The sequence below is a fragment of the Pseudorca crassidens genome, chromosome 6 (assembly GCF_039906515.1).
Source record: "Pseudorca crassidens isolate mPseCra1 chromosome 6, mPseCra1.hap1, whole genome shotgun sequence".
In the NCBI taxonomy this organism is placed as follows: domain Eukaryota; kingdom Metazoa; phylum Chordata; class Mammalia; order Artiodactyla; family Delphinidae; genus Pseudorca; species Pseudorca crassidens.
In genome coordinates, this window is record NC_090301.1 from 18,791,739 (window position 1) to 18,811,800 (window position 20,062).

Sequence of the window (20,062 nt, forward strand, 5' to 3'; positions counted from 1 at the left end):
TAGTCCTGGCACCTAATACAATGTCCATTGCATCATAGGTAGTCAACAAATATCTGTCGAATAGATGAATGTATCCTTATGTTATGTAATGACATAACAACAATACTTGGTCAAAGATAAAGTTAAATGGCAGTGAATTTACTTTCAGAGCGATGACTGGTAGGAAGAGGCACCTGTTTCATCCTTCTGCCATCTTGCCACCCCAGGCATTTTTCCATCTCCCTCCCCCCTCAGATACATAGGGGCTAGGGATTCACCTATGACAGGATTTTCCATTACAGACGAGAAGCGTTGGCATAGCGAACCTCTAGCATCATTAGGAGAAGTGCTTGGGGTGGTCTCGAAGTCAAGGCACGGGGTGCGGGGTGGTCGCAGGCAAATTGGCTCTTTCTTCTGCTCTACCAGCTAGGTGAGGGGTGGAAGAGGGAATGGTGGTGTATCCCTGTGCTCTGGAGAAGTGCCGGGGATAGACCACTCCAACTAGGAGAGGCTTCTGTAGCGAAGGGGTAGGATGGCAGGCAGAGGAGGAGGCAGCATCTGAACAGGCCGGGATCTGAGGGCACACTGAGGAGCACAACAGGCAAGCTAAGGCTGCTGAGTGTGCCAGGTGGAATGGCCCGTGCGGTGGCCAGGGAAGGCTTCATGGGCAGGGTCTCTGGGAATCTAGTTGGAAAACCATTCCAGTGACCTCAGAAGAGGTAATATCTGACTCGCCTACCCGCCCCTCACCTTCTCTCTCCAGACCATCCCCCAGGGGTGAAGAGTGGTGTGATTCATTACTTTCTGGAGGTGGGGAGATCTTTGCCCATTCTCTGGGTCTTTGAATCCTATCCCACTTGCTTCTCCCCTTTCTCCCTGCCGACCAGACAGCCTGCCAGTTCCATGGATACTCAGAAGTGCTTCCCAAAGAAGCAGGACAAAGTGAAGAAGAGGGTCATCTGGGGCATTGAGGTGGCTGAGGAGCTTCAGTGGAAAGGCTGGGAGTTGGGGAAGGAGATCACCAAGAACCTGGTTCTGAAAAATCTATCCTTGAAAATCCAGAAGATAAAGTACAGGTACCAGTATGAGCGATCAGAGACTAAGCCCCTGAGCCTTCAAGCCCCCAAAGCAGCCACTCTTAAAAAACACACTTTTAAAATGTCATATAAAACCAGAAGAGGATATAAAACATGTACAGCTTGAATAATTGTTGAGAGTATAATTTGAATAATTGTTGAATAATTGTGACCAGATTAAATAATGGAATACTAACAGTGTCTGAAGCTCACCTTCTCCCACTATGTGTCCCCCGCACTGGAACACCTTCCCTACCCATAAAGGTAACCAATACCTTGTCTTTCATGATAATGATTTTCTTGTTTTTCTCAAAAGGTTTTACCACTTATGTTTGTATCCCTAAATGTTATAGTTTAATTTTTCCTTCTTATGAACTTTATATAAGCGGGATAACATGGTATATTTTGTTACACTTTTTTTTTTTTTTTTTTTTTTGCGGTACGCGGGCCTCTCACTGTTGTGGCCTCTCCCGTTGCGGAGCACAGGCTCCGGATGCACAGGCTCAGCGGCCGTGGCTCACGGGCCTAGCCGCTCCGCGGCATGTGGGATCTTCTCGGACCGGGGCACGAACCCGTGTGCCCTGCATCGGCAGGCGGACTCTCAACCACTGCGCCACCAGGGAAGGCCCCGTTACACTTTTATTTTGCTCAGTTATGTTCGTAAGACTCATCCACATGCAGATATAGTTCATCCTTTTTCATTGCAGTATAATAGTCCAATGTATGCTTCTACCTATTCACCCATTCTTCTGTTAAGGGACGTTTGGGTTGTTTCCAGTTTGGGTCTGTATACATCTCCTATTGCACAAGTTCAAGAGTTTTTCTAGGGTAGATACATAGGAGTACAGTTGCTGTGACTTAGAACATGTACATGTTTGCTTTTTGTAGATTTCTGTACATGTTTGCCGAACTCTTTCCCAAAGGACTTGTAATCCATTTATATTCCCATAAGCCACATATGAGCGTTCCCATTCCTCTGTATCTTTATCAACAATTGATAATGTCAAGATTTAAAATTTTTGCCAATAATGGTAATTTGTTGTGGGTTCAATTTGCATTTCTCTGATTACTAATACAGCTGAGTGTCTTTTCAAATGTTATTGGCCATTTCATTTGTGAAATACATGTTTAAGCCTGTGCCCATTTTTCTAATAGATTATCTTTTTTCATTTTTTAAAAATATTGAAATATAGCTGATTTATAATATTATATTAGTTTCAGATGTGTAGAATGGTGATCCAGTATTTTTTTAGATTATACTCCCTTAAAAGCTATTATAAGATATATGGTTGCCAGGGGATAAGGGGGGGGAGGGATAAATTGGGATATTGGTATTGACATATACACACTACTATATATAAAATAGATACCTAAGCAGGACCTACTGTATAGCACAGGGAACTCTACTCAATTCTCTGTAATGACCTATATAGGAAAAGAATCTAAAAAAGAGCAGATATATGTGTATGTACAACCGATTCACTTTGCTGTACAGCAGAAACTAACACAACATTGTAAATCAACTATACTCCAATAAAAATTAGAAGAAAAAAAGACAAAAGACAATCAACAAAGAAGACATACAGATAGCTAACAGCACATGAAAAGATGCTGAAGATCACTAATTATTAGAGAAATGCAAATCAAAACGACAATGAGATAACACCGCACACCTGTCAGAATGGCTATCATCAGAAAGTCTACAAATAACAAATGTTGGTGAGGACGTGGAGAAAAGGGAACCCTTGTACACTGTTGGTGGGAATGGAAATTGGTCAGTCGTCATGGAAAACAGTGCAGAGGTTCCTCAAAAAACTAAAAAAAACGACCATATGATTCAGCAATTCCACTCCTGGGTATATGTCCAGAAAAAAACAAAAACACTAATTGGAAAAGATAAATGCATCCCAATGTTCATAGCAATAGCCAACCCAAGCATCCATCAACAGACAAATGAGTATATATCAATATATACCACAATGGGATATTACTCAGCCAGAAAAAAAGAATGAAATTCTGCCATTTGCAGCAACATGGACGGACCTAGAGAATATAATGCTTAGCGAAATAAGTCAGACAGAGAAAGACAAATACTGTATGATATCACTTATATGTACAATCTAAAAAATAAAACAAATGAATGTATATAGCAAAAGAAACAAACTCACAGATACAGAAAACAAACCAGTGGTTACCAGTGGGGAGAGGGAAGTGGGGAGGGGCAAGATAGGGACATGGGATTAAGAAAAACAAACTACTAAGTTTAAAGTAGATAAGCAACAAAGATATATTGCAGAGTACAGGGAATTATAGGCATTATCTTGTAATAACTTTGTTTTAAATTTAAGTTCCCAGGAGGTCCTGCTTAGGTAACTATTTTATATATAGTAGTGTGTATATGTCAATCCCAATCTCCCAGTTTATCCCTACCCCTTCCCTCCATGTTTGTTTTTTGCACCTGTGACTCTATTTCTATTTTGTAAGTAAGTTCATTTGTACCATTTTTTTAGATTCCACATATAAGCGCTATCATATGATATTTGTCTTTTTCTGTCTGACTGACTTCACTCGTATGACAATTTCTAGGTCCATTCATGTTGCTGCAAATGGTGTTATTTCATTCTTTTTTATGGCTGAGTAATATTCCATTGTATATATGTGTACCAGATCTTCTTTATCCATTTCTCTGTCAATGGGCATTTAGGTTGCTTCCATGTCCTGGCTATTGTAAATAGTGCTGCAATGAACATTGGGGTGTATGTATCTTTTTGCATTATGGTTTTCTCTGGATATATGCCCAGGAGTGGGATTGCTGGATCATACGGCAGCTCTATTTTTAGTTTTTTAAGGAAACTCCATACTGTTCTCCATAATGGTTGTACCAATTTACATTCCCACCAACAGTATAGGAAGGTTCCCTTTTCTCCACACCCTTCCCAGCATTTATTGTTTGCAGATTTTTTGATAATGGCCATTCTGACTGGTGTGAGGTGATACCTCATTGTAGTTTTGATTTGCATTTCTCTAATAATTAGTGATGTTGAGCATCTTTTCATGTGCCTCTGTCCATCTGTATGTCTTCTTTGGAGAAATGTCTTTTTATTTATTTTATTTATTTATATTTTTAAAATTTTTTTGTGGTACGTGGGCCTCTCACTGCTGTGGCCTCTCCCGCCGCGGAGCACAGGCTCCGGACGCGCAGGCCCAGCGGCCATGCCTCACGGGCCCAGCCACTCTGTGGCATGTGTGATCCTCCCGGACCGGGGCACAAACCCGCGTCCCCTGCATCGGCAGGCGGACTCTCAACCACTGCGCAACCAGGGAAGCCCGAGAAATGTCTTTTTAGATCTTCTGCCCATTTTTTGATTGGGTGTTTGCTTTTTCAATATTGAGCTGCATGAGCCTTTTGTATATTTGGGAGATTAATCCCTGTCGGTCAGTTCATTTGCAAATATTTTCTCCCATTCTGTGGGTTGTTTTTTTCATTTTGTTTATGGTTTCCTTTGCTGTGCTAGATTGTCTTTTCCTTTTTTTTTTTAATTTAATTTTATTTATTTTTTTAAACAGCAGGTTCTTATTAGTCATCAATTTTATACACATCAGTGTATACATGTCAATCCCAATTGCCCAATTCAGCACACCACCATCCCCACCCCACCCCCCGCGGCTTTCCCCCCTTGGTGTCCATACATTTGTTCTCTACATCTGTGTCTCAACTTCTGCCCTGCATACCAGTTCATCTGTACCATTTTTCTAGGTTCCACATACATGCGTTAATATACGATATTTGTTTTTCTCTTTCTGACTTACTTCACTCTGTATGACAATCTCTAGATCCATCCACGTCTCAACAAAGGACCCAATTTCGTTCCTTTTTATGGCTGAGTAATATTCCATTGTATATATGTGCCACATCTTCTTTATCCATTCATCTGTCGATGGACACTTAGGTTGCTTCCATGTCCTGGCTATTGTAAATAGAGCTTCAATGAACATTGCAGTACATGACTCTTTTTGAATTATGGTTTTCTCAGGGTATATGCCCAGTAGTGGGATTGCTGGGTCGTATGGTAGTTCTATTTGTAGTTTTTTAAGGAACCTCCATACTGTTCTCCATAGTGGCTGTATCAATTTACATTCTGACCAACAGTGCAAGAGGGTTCCCTTTTCTCCACACCCTCTCCAGCATTTGTTGTTTGTAGATTTTCTGATGATGCCCATTCTAACTGGTGTGAGGTGATACCTCATTGTACTTTTGATTTGCATTTCTCTAATAATTAGTGATGTTGAGCAGCTTTTCATGTGCTTCTTGGCCATCTGTATGTCTTCTTTGGAGAAATGTCTATTTAGGTCTCCTGCCCATTTTTGGATTGGGTTGTTTGTTTTTTTAATATTGAGCTGCATGAGCTGTTTATATATTTTGCAGATTAATCGTTTGTCTGTTGATTCGTTTGCAAATATTTTCTCCCATTCTGAGGGTTGTCTTTTTGTCTTGTTTATGGTTTCCTTTGCTGTGCAAAAGCTTTGAAGTTTCATTAGGTCCCATTTGTTTATTTTTGTTTTTATTTCCATTACTCTAGGAGGTGGATCAAAAAAGATGTTGCTGTGATTTATGTCAAAGAGTGTTCTTCCTATGTTTTCCTCTAAGAGTTTTATAGTGTCCAGTCTTACATTTAGGTCTCTAATCCATTTTGAGTTTATTTTTGTGTATGGTGTTAGGGACTATTCTAATTTCATTCTTTTACAGTTTTCCCAGCACCACTTATTGAAGAGGCTGTCTTTTCTCCATTGTATATCCTTGCCTCCTTTGTCATAGATTAGTTGACCATAGGTGCGTGGGTTTATCTCTGGGCTTTCTATCTTGTTCCTTTGATCTATGTTTTTGTTTTTGTGCCAGTACCATATTGTCTTGATTACTGTAGCTTTGTAGTATAGTCTGAAGTCAGGGAGTCTAATTCCTCCAGCTCCGGTTTTTTCCCTCAAGACTGCTTTGGCTATTGGGGGTCTTTTGTGTCTCCATACAAATTTTACGATTTTTTGTTCTAGTTCCGTAAAAAATGCCATTGGTAATTTGATAGGGATTGCATTGAATCTGTAGATTGCTTTGGGTAGTATAGTCATTTTCACAATATTGATTCTTCCAATCCAAGAACATGGTATATCTCTCCATCTGTTGGTATTGTCTTTAATTTCTTTCATCAGTGTCTTATACTTTTCTTCATACAGGTCTTTTGTCTCCCTAGGTAGGTTTATTCCTAGGTATTTTATTCTTTTTTTTGCAGTGATAAATGGGAGTGTTTCTTTAATTTCTCTTTCAGACTTTTCATCATTAGTATATAGGAATGAAAGAGATTTCTGTGCATTAATTTTGTATCCTGCAACTTTACCAAATTCATTGATTAGCTCTAGTAGTTTTCTGGTGGCATCTTTAGGATTCTCTATGTATAGTATCATGTCAAACAGTGCAAACAGTGTCACTGCAAACAGTGACAGTTTTACTTCTTCTTTTCCATTTTGTATTCATTTTATTTCTTTTTTTTCTCTGATTTCTGTGGCTAGGACTTCCAAGACTATGTTGAGTAATAGTGGTGAGAGTGGACATCCTTGTCTTGTTCCTGATCTTAGAGGAAATGCTTTCAGTTTTTCACCATTGAGAATGATGTTTGCTGTGGGTTTGTCATATATGACCTTTATTATGTTGAGGTAGGTTCCCTCTATGCCCACTTTCTGGAGAGTTTTTTTTATCATAAATAGGTGTTGAATTTTGTCAAAAGCTTTTTCTGCATCTATTGAGATGATCATATGGTTTTTCTTCTTCAATTTGTTAATATGGTGTATCACATTGATTGATTTGCATATATTGAAGAATCCTTGCATCCCTGGAATAAATCCCACTTGATCATGGTGTACGATCCTTTTAAAGTGTTGTTGGATTCTGTTTGCTAGTATTTTGTTGAGGATTTTTGCATCTATATTCATCAGTGATATTGGTCTGTAGTTTTCTTTTTTGGTAGTATCTTTGTCTGGTTTTGGTATCAGGGTGATGGTGACCTCATAGAATGTGTTTGGGAGTGTTCCTTACTCTGCAATTTTTTGGAAGAGTTTTAGAAGGATGGGTGTTAGCTCTTCTCTAAATGTTTGATAGAATTCACCTGTGAAGGCATCTGGTCCTGGACTTTTGTTTTTTGGAAGATTTTTAATCACAGTTTCAATTTCATTACTTGTGATTGGTTTGTTCATATTTTCTATTTCTTCCTGGTTCAGTCTTGGAAGGTTATACCTTTCTAAGAATTTGTCCATTTCTTCCAGGTTGTCCATGTTATTGGCATAGAGTTGCTTGTTGTAGTCTCTTAGGATGCTTTGTATTTCTGCGGTGTCTGTTGTAACTTCTCCTTTTTCATTTCTAATTTTATTGATTTGAGTCCTCTCCCTCTTTTTCTTGATGAGTCTGGCTAATGTTTTATCAACTTTGTTTATCTTCTCAAAGAACCAGCTTTTAGTTTTATTGATCTTGGCTATTGTTTTCTTTGTTTCTATTTCATTTATTTCTGCTCTGATCTTTATGATTTCTTTCCTTCTACTAACTTTGGGTTTTGTTTGTTCTTCTTTCTCTGGTTCCTTTAGGTGTAAATTAGATTGTTTATTTGAGATTTTTCTTGTTTCTTTAGGTAGGCTTGTATTGCTATAAACTTCCCTCTTAGAACTGCTTTTGCTGCATCCCATAGGTTTTGGATCATCGTGTTTTCATTGTCATTTGTCTTTAGGTATTTTTTGATTTCCTCAGTGATCTCTTGGTTATTTAGTAACATATTGTTTAGCCTCCATGTGTTTGTGTTTTTTACATTTTTTCCCCCTGTAATTGATTTCTAATCTCATAACATTGTGGTCAGAAAAGATACTTGATACGATTTCAATTTTCTTAAATTTCCTGAGGCTTGATTTGTGACCCAAGATGTGATTTATCCTGGAGAATGTTCCGTGCACACTTGAGAAGAAAGTGTAATCTGCTGTTTTTGGATGGAATGTCCTATATATATCAGTTAAATCTATCTGGTCTATTGTGTCATTTAAAGCTTCTGTTTCCTTATTTATTTTCATTTTGGATGATCTGTCCATTGGTGTAAGTGAGGTGTTAAAGTCCCCCACTATTATTGTGTTACCGTCGATTTCCTCTTTTATAGCTGTTAGCAGTTGCCTTATGTATTGAGATGCTCCTGTGTTGGGTGCATATATATTTATAATTGTTATATCTTCTTCTTGGATTGATCCCTTGATCATTATGTAGTGTCCTTCCTTGTCTCTTGAAGCATTCTTTATTTTAAAGTCTATTTTATCTAATATGAGTATTGCTACCCAGCTTTCTTTTGATTTCCATTTGCATGGAATATCTTTTTCCATCCCCTCACTTTCAGTCTGTATGTGTCCCTAGGTCTGAAGTGGGTCTCTTGTAGAGAGCATATATATGGGTCTTGTTTTTGTATCCATTCAGCAAGTCTGTGTCTTTTGGTTGGAGCATTTAATCCATTCACGTTTAAGGTAATTATCAATATGTATGTTCCTATGACCATTTTCTTAATTGTTTTGGGTTTTTTTTTTTTAGGTTCTTTTCTTCTCTTGTGTTTCCCACTTAGAGACGTTCCTTTAGCATTTGTTGTAGAGCTGGTTTGGTGGTGCTGAATTCTCTTAGCTTTTGCTTGTCAGTAAAGCTTTTTATTTCTCCATCGAATCTGGATGAGATCCTTGCTGGCTAGAGTAATCTTGGTTGTAGGTTCTTCCCTTTCATCACTTTAAGTATATCATGCCACTCCCTTCTGGCTTGCAGAGTTTCTGCTGAGAAGTCAGCTGTTAACCTTATGGGAGTTCCCTTGTATGATATTTGTCGTTTTTCCCTTGCTGCTTTCAATACTTTTTCTTTGTCTTTAATTTTTGCCAGTTTGATTACTATGTGTCTCAGAGTGTTTCTTCTTGGGTTTATCCCGTATGGGACTCTCTGCGCTTCCTGGACTTGGGTGGCTATTTCCTTTCCCATGTTAGGAAATCTTTCAACTATAATTTCTTCAAATATTTTCTCAGGTCCTTTCTCTCTCTCTTCTCCTTCTGGGACCCCTGTAATGCAAATGTTGTTGCGTTTAATGTTGTCCCAGAGGTCTCAGGCTGTCTTCATTTCTTTTCATTCTTTTTTCTTTATTCCATTCCGCAGCAGTGAATTCCACCATTCTGTCTTCCAGGTCACTTATCCGTTCTTCTGCCTCAGTTATTCTGCTATTGATTCCTTCTAGTGTATTTTTCATTTCAGTTATTGTATTGTTCATCTCTGTTTGTTTGTTCTTTAATTCTTCTAGGTCTTTGTTAAACATTTCTTGCATCTTCTTGATCTTTGCCTCCATTCTTTTCCCGAGGTCCCGGATCATCTTCACTATCATTATTCTGAATTCTTTTTCTGGAAGGTTGCCTATCTCCACTTCATTTAGTTGTTTTTCTGGGGTTTTATTTTGTTGCTTCATCTGGTACATAGCCCTCTGCCTTTTCATCTTGTCTATCTTTCTGTGAATATGGTTTTTGTTCCACAGGCTGCAGGATTGTAGTTCTTCTTGCTTCTGCTGTCTGCCCTTATAATGTCTTTTTTAAATAGAAATTCTTATTGAGGATACTAATCCTTTGTCAGTTCTGTGTTGTGAATATCTTCTCCCACTTTGTGACTTGTCTTTTACTCTATCATGTCTTTTGAAGAAAAGAAGTTCTTAATTTCAAAGGAATCAAATGTACCCATATTTTTCTTTTATGGTTGAGGCTTTTTTGTATCTTGTTTAAGAAGTTCTTCTCTACCCTTACCTAGGTCATGAAGATATTCTCTTATAGTGTCTTCTATAGACTTTATAATTTTGCATTTAATATTTGTCTTTTATCTATATGGAATTGATTTTTGTGAATGGTTTCAAGTAGGGATCCAATGACATTTTTTTCCCTCAACCAAATGTCCAATTGTCCCAACACCATTTATTGAAAAGTTCATACCTTCCCTGATGATCTCCCCCACCACTGATGTATATCAAGTGTCCATATATGTATGGATCCATTTTTGAACTCTGTTTTGTTCCCTTGCTCTATTTGTCTTTCCCTGGGCCAATAAATATCATCCTGAATTAAATATTAGAGCTTATAATAAATCTTGAATATCTTATAGTATAAGTCTTCCAACTTCATTCTTATTCAGGATTGTCTTGGCTATCCTTGGGCCGTTGAACTTTCATATATGTCTCCAAATCAGCTTACCACACACACATAAACTACTTTTTGAGATTTTGATTGGGATTTATTTGAAACTATAGGTTAATTTGGGGAGACTTGATGTCATTACAAACTGAGTCTTTCATGACAGTTTTTATCTTTCATGACTCATGGTTTATCTTTATATTTCTTTAGGTCTTCTTTCATGCCTCTCAATAAAATATAGATTTTTCTCTGTAGGTGTCTTACACATCTTTAGTTAGATTTATCCCTAAGTGTTTTATATTTTTGATGATGCTGAGTATGATCTCTTTTAAAGTTGTTTCATTTTCTGCTTGTTGCTGGCTTTATAGAAAGTCATTTTTTAAAAATATGGATGTTTTGTTCATAATCTTGTGCCCAGAAACCTTGGTAAGTTCTCTCATTAACTCTAATAATGTATTTGTTAATTCTTTTTTTCCACATACACATTCATATCTTATATGAAAATGGCATTTTTCCTTCCTTTCCAACCCTATCTCCTTTCTTTCTTTGTCTTTTCTTACTGCACTGTTGAAAAGGAAAGTGTTGAACAGAAGCTGTTATAGAAGGCATCATTGTTTTGTTCATGATCTCAGCATGAAAGATTCCAGTGTTTCACCATTAATTTGGATGGTTCCTGTAGTTTTTTCTTTCTTTTTTTTTTTTAAACTTTATCAGGTTAAGGAAGTTCCCTTCTATTTCTAGGTTGCTGAGAGTTTTTGTCATAAACATATGTTGAAGTTTAATATTTTTCTTTATTGAGACGATCATTTGATTTTTTTCTCTCTTAATTTGTTAGTATGGTGAATTACATTAACTGATTTTTTTAATGTTACACCAACTGTGTATTCCTAGAATAAGCCCAACTTGGTCATGATTGAGTATTCTTTTTATACAGATTGCTAAATTCTTTTTGCCAGTATTTTGTTTATGGGTGATATTAGCCTGTGATTTTCCTTTCTTCTCATAACTGTCAGGTTTTGATAACAACGTTATGATGGATTCATAGAATATGGTGGGGAGGGTTTCCTTGTTTTCTGCTGTTGGGAAGAGAAGACAAGGATTATCAGATGCTTGGTACTACTTGCTGGGGAGCCATCTGGCCTGGTGTTTTCTTTGTGGGAAGATTTTTGACTATTTATTTAATTTTTTGGATACTTTTAGAAAGGGTGGCCATAAAATGTATAATTCTTGAATCAGTTTTGGTCAATTATACATTCCTAGGAATATGTATATTTTATCTGAACTTATTGCTATAGATTTTTTGATAATATTGCCTTCTTATTAATATATTTTTAAAAATAAATTTATTTATTTATGGCTGCATTGGGTCTTCGTTGCTGTGTGTGGGCTTTCTCTAGTTGGGGCATGCAGGGGCTACGCTTCTCATGGCTTCTCTTGTTGCAGAGCACAGGCTGTAGGCATGCGGGCTTCAGTAGTTGTGGCACATGGGCTCAGTAGTTGTGGCACACGGGCTCAATAGTTGTGGCTTACGGGCTCTAGAGTGCAGGCGTGTAGTTGTGGCACACGGGCTTAGTTGCTCCACGGCATGTGGGATCTTCCCAGACCAGCCTCGAACCCGTGTCCCCTGCATTGGCAGGCAGATTCTTAACCACTGCGCCACCAGGGAAGTCCCCTATTAGTATTTTTGAAGTCTGCAGAATCTATAGTTTTGACCCACTCTGGAACTCTACAGCTGTGCCGAGATCTCTGCTTGGGAATGCATCCCTGGCACCTCTGTTCTCAGCTTTGGTTTCCCCCAGCTAAGTGCTCAGGGATTTGGTTAAATCAGGGCAGCCTTCCCCATCCCAGACCCCACTGACCACCATGTGCATCTGAGGTACAAGCGCTGCTCCCTTGGCCCTGTATCTTTTCATTCAGTGCTCTGACATCCGAGAGTGAAGGTCTGCAAGAGAAGTGGTAGGATGAGGGAGACAGTTCCTCCTATGACAGAACACCTGTGTTTCTCCTTCCATGGTCCCACAGACTCAAGTCTGCTTGGCTTTCCAGAATATTCCCTAATCTTTCTGCCTCTCCTAATTTTCTGATCCTGAAGTGCTTATCCTCTGGCTCCTTCCCACAGGCCCCCCAAGACGAAATTCTTCTTCACGGTCATCCCCCAGCCCATCTTCCTGAGCCCAGGCATAACCCTCTCACTCCCAATCATCTTCCGGCCCCTGGAGGAGGTAAGGTCTGCCATGGTGAGCGGAGGGCAGGGAGGGACACAGGCACAGTGACTTCAGAGCAGGATGTAGGGCAGAGCAGCAAGGAGCTCTCCCACCACACCCACATCCCACCAGCTGGAGCCAAAACTCATTAGATAGAGGGGGCTTCCCAGTTGGATGTTGTTGGGGGAAAAGGCTGTGCTACTGTGTTGGCCATCAGAAAGCCCTATATTCCTTGGGCTCTTCCTGCTCTCAAAATGTTTCCCCAAATACTTTATTCCTCACAAAAGAAGCCCTACATCTCTGAGACCAAGATGGTGCTGGAACACAAGTAACTGACCCTCTCTTCAGAGACTGAGATGGAGGGCCATAGCCCAACCCAGCCCTCAGCAGTTGTGTTGAGGGGATGGCCAAGGGCTGGGGTCAGGTGAGTGGTCCTTGAGTACCACCCGGCTACCACTGATCAACCAGGGCCTCTGCCTCTCTGCCCCCACACTGCAGAAGGAGTACATGGACCAGCTGTGGTTTGAGAAAGCAGAGGGGATGTTCTGTGTGGACCTGAGAGCCACCCTGCCCTGCCACAATCTGATCTGCCCACCGTCCCTGCAGTTGCCCGTGTGTGCCATGGGGGACATGGCCGAGGCCTGGTTCTGTCTGGACAATGCGGGGTGAGGGCTGTGGCTGAGGCTCAGAGGTGGGAAGAGTGAGGACTGTGAGGAGGGTTCCTGGGAGCAGGAGAGACTGGCCTGTGTGATGGTGGAAGGAGATAGGGGGAGTAAAGGGGGCATCCCGGCCTTTCTAAAGCAGGGGCAGTGGTCAGTGAGCCCAGTGGCTCTAACCTGCCCACCCCCCTCCAGGGACCTGCCCACCTTCTTCACCTGGGAGTCCCCCAGCCCATTCCAGATGTTGCCGACCACGGGGCTGCTGGAGCCAGGCCAGGCCTGCCGGATCACCGTGACCTTTCAGCCCCTTATGGCTGTCATCTATGACGTTCAGGCCACGTGCTGGTACGGGGAGGGGAGCAAGCAGAAGAGCAGCATCCAGCTGCAGGCTGTGGGTGAGGCCCGACCTCTCACCCATCCTCTGCAGGGATCGAAGCCGCAGTGTGCCCCCCCCCGCCCCCGCCCTGGCCTGGCCTCCACGGGACCTCCTCCAGCCTCCTGCCCTCCCCTGAGCCCTGCAGGCTTTGCCTTTTCTCTGTCTTCCTTGTTGTCGCAGACCAGTGTTTCCCTGGGGACCCCCGTCTTCTCTGAAGGGCTGTTCAGCTAGGGCCACAGAGGCCCTGGTGGATTTCTCCCCAAGACTCCCCCCTCTCTGCCCAGCCAAATGCGCCCAGCTGCTGGTGAGCATAAAGCAGAAGCGCCCGGAGGACCAGGATGCCGAGGGCATCCAGAAAGTGTTGCACTTTGGCTCTGTTGCCGTGGGCTGCACCGCTGAGAGGCAGATCAAGCTGTATAACCCATCGGTGGTATGCGTCCTGTGCACATAGCGGGAGTGGGGGCAGGACTCAGGGACCACAGGGCCAGGTGCAACTAACACTCAGCCCCTGTACAGAATGTTGCAACCTCACGTACCCATGTCTGCTGATACACTCATGTCAAAAGGGGTCCCACTCTCCTCTCAGCTGGGGGCTGGGCTGGGGTATCCCTCGACCCGCCCCAGAGCAACTCCAAGAGAAGTCCTAAGGTGTCCTGATGCCAGGACCACAGCCAGCCTTTGTGGTACCTTTGAGAAAAGGAAAAGGTGCCCCCTCTGGGTGGTCCCAGTGTAGGGCACACGGCTCGGCCCCCTCCTTCCTCCCGGCAGAGGCAGCCTTGCTCCACCATCAAAGCTGATGATTGAGGCACAGGTGGGGCTTCAGCTGCCCTCACCCCCTCGGCTGGGCACCTTGGTAATAACAGACGAGCCACCTGTGACCTGACCACCTCCTGTCCCCACCTGGCCCCGTAGGTGAGCGCCCCCTTCAGGATTGAAGTGGCCCCAGACATGCTGGCCAAAGACGAGGCCTTCTCATGCCCCACGGCCCATGGCATCGTGCCCCCGGGACAGAAGAAATGCGTGTCAGTGTTCTTCCACCCCAAGACCTTGGACGTCAGGACTATGGACTACTTGTCCGTCATGCCCTCTGGCTGTGCCTCCCAAACCCTGCTCAAAGTCGTTGGTTTCTGTAGAGGTACTGGCAGTCCCAGGTCACTGCACTCCCTCTGGAGACTGGAGCAACCCATGCTTAGGATTGGCAAGTGCCCACTCCTAGTCGCCCAGGGCCTCCTTGCCCTCAACCTGGGTGTCTGCTGCCCCCTGGTGGAATCAGTGAGGAACCAGTTGAAGACGCCTGGAGATATTGTTCCCATGCTCGCCCCTGGTGACCTGGTGGTCTGCTCAGGCCTTTCCAACCCAACCTTCTGTCTCCAGGCAGCACCACCTCCCATCAGTGGTACCCTTTGACATAGCCTCGGGGAGGCTGATACCCCAGCCCCACTCAGGTGGCAGGGCCCACTCACAGAGCCCCCATCTCTTCCGCCCAGGTCCTGACGTGTCCCTGCAGTACTACTGTGTCGACTTCAGCTGGGTCAACCTCGGGAAGCGCTCGGAGCAGTCCCTGTGGATTGAGAACAAGTCGGACTGCACGGCCCACTTCCAGTTTGACATCGACTGTCAGGAGAGCGTCTTCAGCATCAGACCTGCCTTTGGGACCCTGGTGGGCAAGGCCCGCATGACCCTGCACTGTGCCTTCCAGCCCACTCACCCCATCATCTACTTTCGGAGGGTGGCCTGTTTCATCCACCACCAGGTGAGCTATGGGGGAGGGGGTGAGGAGGGGCTCCCCGGGAAGCTGGAGGGGCCGATCCGAGTCCTAGCAATGCAGACAGTGCTTGGTGCTCAGTCCCCTGTATTCTGGAGCTTCCAGGGCTGTCTGCCTGGATCATCACCTCCAGAGCCCCAGTCTGGCTTTTGGAGCCAGAGTTTGGCCAGGGGCATGTGAACGCTCGCTCCGAGCCGGGTGGGTAGGCCAGTCTTGCTGTGACTGCTGCCAGGCCAAAGACTTTGCTCTGATGCTGCTAATGGGCTGGTGTAGGGGGGACTGGACCTCGCCCCACGCAGCATGTGCAGCACAGAGAGCCTTGAAGTGACGACCCCAACCCAGGCCCCTGGACAAGGTGGTACAAACTGTGCCCTGACCAGCTGGTCTCTGGCCAAGGTGGCAAGTGGAGGCTCAAATCTAGCCTCACACAGACAAATGTCGCAGGACCCACTGTTCCTCGACCTGATTGGGACGTGTCACTCGGACAGCACAAAGCCAGCCATCCTCAGGCCTCAGCACCTCGCTTGGTACCGCACACACCTGGTGCGGGGCCTGACGCTCTACCCGCCTGACATCCTGGACATCATGCTGAGGGAGAGGAAGCTGGAGCAGGATAAGAACGGTGCCCTGATGATTCCCACTGAGGTTCGATGGACCCCTCTGGGGCCCCGGGGGCCACCTACCCTCCCCAGGTTCATGCCCCCTTCTCAATTCTTGGGCAGTCCTGTGCTCCGTAGCCCTGTGGGTACCCTTAGTAGTCGGGGGTGACGTGTGTGGAGCTCTTGTAGCCTTTTCCAGAAAGGAGCATGCAGATGAGGGGCAGCAGCAGGAGGAATGGCAGCTGGGCCCCCGGCAACCGGCTCTCCCCACACAGGACCTGGAGGACATACCAGCCCCGCAATATCCCCTCATCCCCCCCATGACCGAGTACTTCTTCGACGGCACCAACGACATGGCCATCTTTCCCCCGCCCGTCAGCATTGAGCCTGTTGAGGTGGATTTTGGTGCCTGCCCCAGGCCCAAGGACCCCAACCCTGTCCCCCTGTGCCTGATGAACTACACCAAAGGCAAAATCACTGTGGCCTGGACACGCAGGGCTGATTGCCCCTTCTGGGTGACTCCAAACCCCTGCGATGTGCCCCCTCTCAAGTCCACAGCCATGCGCTTGCACTTCCAGCCGCCTCACCCCAACTGCCTGTATGCCGTGGAGCTTGAAGCCTTTGCTGTCTATAAGGTGTGTGGGCAGATGAGGGGGGGAAGGTGGGTTCTCTGCCCTGGAGGCTGAACGGCAGGGTATGGGGTCGGAGGGGGTGATGGGGTGATGTAGGATCCATCCTCTCTGTGCCAGGCTCTGCTTCCTCCTCTTGTCTCCTTGGCTGGACTACAGCCTTCGCGGTCTGTGTTTCCCCAGGCTCATGGCCTGCCTGGGCCAAGGGGCTTCTTGACCCAGCTGATTATGTCTCACTCACATGTGCCTCCCACCCCTCCAGAGGGAGAACTCAGTGGGGCTCAAGCCCTTTGGAAAATTTTGGTGCACATAGTTTCCTGGGGCTCCTGGCTGGTGTGGCGGGGTGGCTCCTGGCCTCCCTCTAGTCCTTGAGGTAGGAAGTGGTCCCTCTAAAAGAGCTGTGGGCAGGAACTAGGGCCTGGGGGGCGGAGTCAGGGGCACCTGGTGATTAGGTGCGTGTAGGGAGCGGCTTCTAGTCCAACTTCCCTTGACCAGGCTGTCCCAGCCACGTCTCTTAGCCCCAGACGTGTCGCTCCCTCCTCATCTCCAGTCCATCCTGCCCTTTCCCTCCTTTCTCTGCTCTACCCACCCTGCTGTTCTCTCCCAGTGGCTGGGTGCTGGGGCTCAGGGAAGAGGAGAGCTGTGCAGTCAAGGTCAGAGTCCCTTACCAGCTCTGTGACCTTGGGCACGTCCCTTAATGCCTCTGAGCCCTGGTCTTTTCATCTGTGAACTTGGGAACCTATCCAAACTTCTGAGAAGTTTTTCCAAAGCTGAGTCTTTAGTTGTCTCTGTTCTAATATCTTGGCAGTGGCGGGACTTGGAAGTTCGTAGGAATAAGGCTGTGGACACTTGGCTTTGCTGAGCCTGTCAGACTTTTAGGCTACAGGCTGTAACCCTGTGCTGTCCGATATGCCAATCACCAGCCACATGTGGCTGCTGAGTACTTGTACTGTGTCAGGTCCAAACAGATATGCTGTAAAGGGAGGAGACACACTGATTTCTAAGACTTAGCACAGAAGAATGCAAAATGCCTCCTGCATCACTTATATATCGATTATACGTTGGAGTGAAAAGATTTTAGATCAGCTGGGTTAGACAAAACGTATTGTTGAATAAATTGCATGCGTTTCACCTTGTTGATGTGGCTACTAGAACATTTACTTTTTATTTATTTATCTTTTAACATCTTTATTGGAGTATAATTGCTTTACAATGGTGTGTTTCTGCTGTATAACAAAGTGAGTCAGCTATACGTATACATATACCCCCATATCTCATCCCTCTTGCATCTCCCTCCCTCCCACCCTCCCCATCCCAACCCTCTAGGTGGTCACAAAGCACCGAGCTGATCTCCCTGTGCTATGCGGCTGCTTCCCACTAGCTATCTATTTTACGTTTGGTGTGTATATATGTCCATGCCACTCTCTCACTTCGTCCCAGCTTACCCTTCCCCCTCCCCGTGTCCTCAAGTCCGTTCTCTACATCTGCGTCTTTATCCCTGTCCTGCCCCTAGGTTCTTCAGAACCATTTTTTTTTTAATATTCCATATATGTGTGTTAGCATGCGGTATTTGTTCTTCTCTTTCTGACTTAGTTCACTCTGTATGACAGACTCTAGGTCCATCCACCTCACTACAAATAACTCAATTTCGTTTCCTTTTATGGCTGAGTAATATTCCATTGCATATATGTGCCACATCTTCTTTATCCAATCATCTGTCGATGGACACTTAGGTTGCTTCCGTGTCCTGGCTATTGTAAATAGAGCTGCAATGAACATTGTGGTACACGACTCTTTTTGAATTCTGGTTTTCTCAGGGTATATGCCCAGTAGTGGGATTGCTGGGACTAGAACATTTAAAATGCCGTTTGCGGCTCACACTTGTGGCTTGCATTATATTTCTGTTGGCCAGTGCTCTCTGGGCACATTCCTGCAGGATGAATGCTGCTTTCACATCCCAGCCCCACCCTCGTCTGACTGGGGGGATCAAAGAGCACGTTTGCTGAGTGCTCAGGGCAGGGCCTGGCGCACAGCGGGAGGGGCTGCTATGACTGCTGTTCTCCGAGCTGTCTTCCCCGAGGGCCCCTCCCGCTGGGCCCCACGTAGGGCTCCTGCAGTACAGGGCAGGCAAGCGGGGGTGCCCCACAGGGTCAGACACAGGACTCAGCCTATCCATGGGTCCGGCCCTCCTGCAGGTCCTGCGGAGCTACAACAATATCGAAGAGGACTGCACTGTGTGCCCGTCCTGGTGCCTGAGGCTCCGGGCACGAGGCCACAGTTATTGTGCTGACTTGGAGCACCACATCCCTCAGTATACCCTGGATGCCCCCAAGGTGAGCGTGGCCCCAGCAGCAGTGAGAGGTGGAACAGGGGAGCCTGGCTTCTGCCGTGGCCTGCAGATCCCTCTCCTGTCTCTGATGGCCTCAGAAACATGTCGAGCACCCTCCCTGGCCATCCCAACCTCCCCACTGCCAGCCCCTGGGGCTCTGTGCCCATCAAGGACTCTCTCCTGGACCGCAGCACTGGGACCGGGAAGAGGCTGGGGCTTAGACCTATGGCTCCGGCCTGCCCCATCTGAAATACTCCCCGGTCCTCTCACTCAGGTTTAAAAGTCTCCAGCTCCTCCGTTCGCTGTGTTTACTGAGTGCCTGCTAGGGATATGACCACCCACGTCATGAGCCCCTGCCCGTGGGGATCATCCAGCTCTGGAGGGGTCGCAGAGCCCGCCCCTCGGTGTAACCCCATCCTCAGGGAGTCATCATTCCCAGGTCTCTCAGAAGGGCCCTTGGAGGCCCCGTCTGACCTGAGCCCCAGGATGCCACAAGGCTGAGAAACATAGATTCTAGAGCCAGGCGGCCAAGTCCTAATCCTGGTTTCTCCTTCGGTGCCTCTTCCCAGCTTCCATTTCCATCGTCAGTCTTTTCATCCGTCTGCACTTCCCCCACCCCTCATGTTGCTAGAAAGGTGCCACTTTTGGACAATGTGCTTGGGGTGGTCTTGCCTCCCGACTAGTTAGGGCTTCCCAAAGCCCTCCTGACGGCACAGGGGCCCCCTCGCTGACCCTGACCCCCACCCCTTTCCCTCGGCCAGTTCCTCGTAGCAGTTTGTGGCCTTTACTAAAATCCAGCAGATTCTGGGCCCGTGTTGCCCCCCTACCCCCACTGCCTCACGCACGGTGCTCATCGCCCCAGCTGCATGGGGCGCCCAGGGCAGCGATTCCAGCCTTGTGTTTGGTACCCGGCCCAGCTCTTTGCCTGGTGCTGGCCACACCCTAAATGCTTAAGGAATGTCTGGAACCTGGGATTGCTGGGGCTTTCCCTTTCCCAGAGTGGGGTTCCCCTCAGCTACCAGCATGAGAATCCTCTAGAAGGGGCTGCTTACCCCCAGAGCTTCTGGACCAAGATCTTGGAAACTGGGTTCTCCAAAGGATGATTTGAGGGCGCCCTAAGGTGGAAGAAACTTGGGGTGGGGGGTCTCAGGGGCCTGAGTTTCCCGGAGCCTGTTCCTGTGGCCACCCCATCTCTCTGCCTGGAGGTCTCTGGAGGACAGAAGCATTTTTTGG

The 20,062-nt window shown here is 45.7% G+C and overlaps 1 protein-coding gene across 1 annotated transcript in view; it reads left to right on the top strand.

Annotated features, from left to right (window-relative positions):
* The window catches only part of CFAP65 (cilia and flagella associated protein 65), a 61,783-nt gene that overhangs the window by 22,164 nt on the left and 19,557 nt on the right, over positions 1–20,062 (top strand). Inside the window, exons 6-15 of the mRNA XM_067739936.1 lie at positions 871–1,055; positions 12,388–12,490; positions 12,971–13,137; positions 13,327–13,526; positions 13,792–13,937; positions 14,420–14,642; positions 14,995–15,260; positions 15,717–15,917; positions 16,147–16,506; positions 18,696–18,833. Of these exons, the coding sequence (XP_067596037.1) occupies positions 871–1,055; positions 12,388–12,490; positions 12,971–13,137; positions 13,327–13,526; positions 13,792–13,937; positions 14,420–14,642; positions 14,995–15,260; positions 15,717–15,917; positions 16,147–16,506; positions 18,696–18,833 (1,989 nt within the window). The remainder of the gene's footprint in view (positions 1–870; positions 1,056–12,387; positions 12,491–12,970; positions 13,138–13,326; positions 13,527–13,791; positions 13,938–14,419; positions 14,643–14,994; positions 15,261–15,716; positions 15,918–16,146; positions 16,507–18,695; positions 18,834–20,062) is intronic.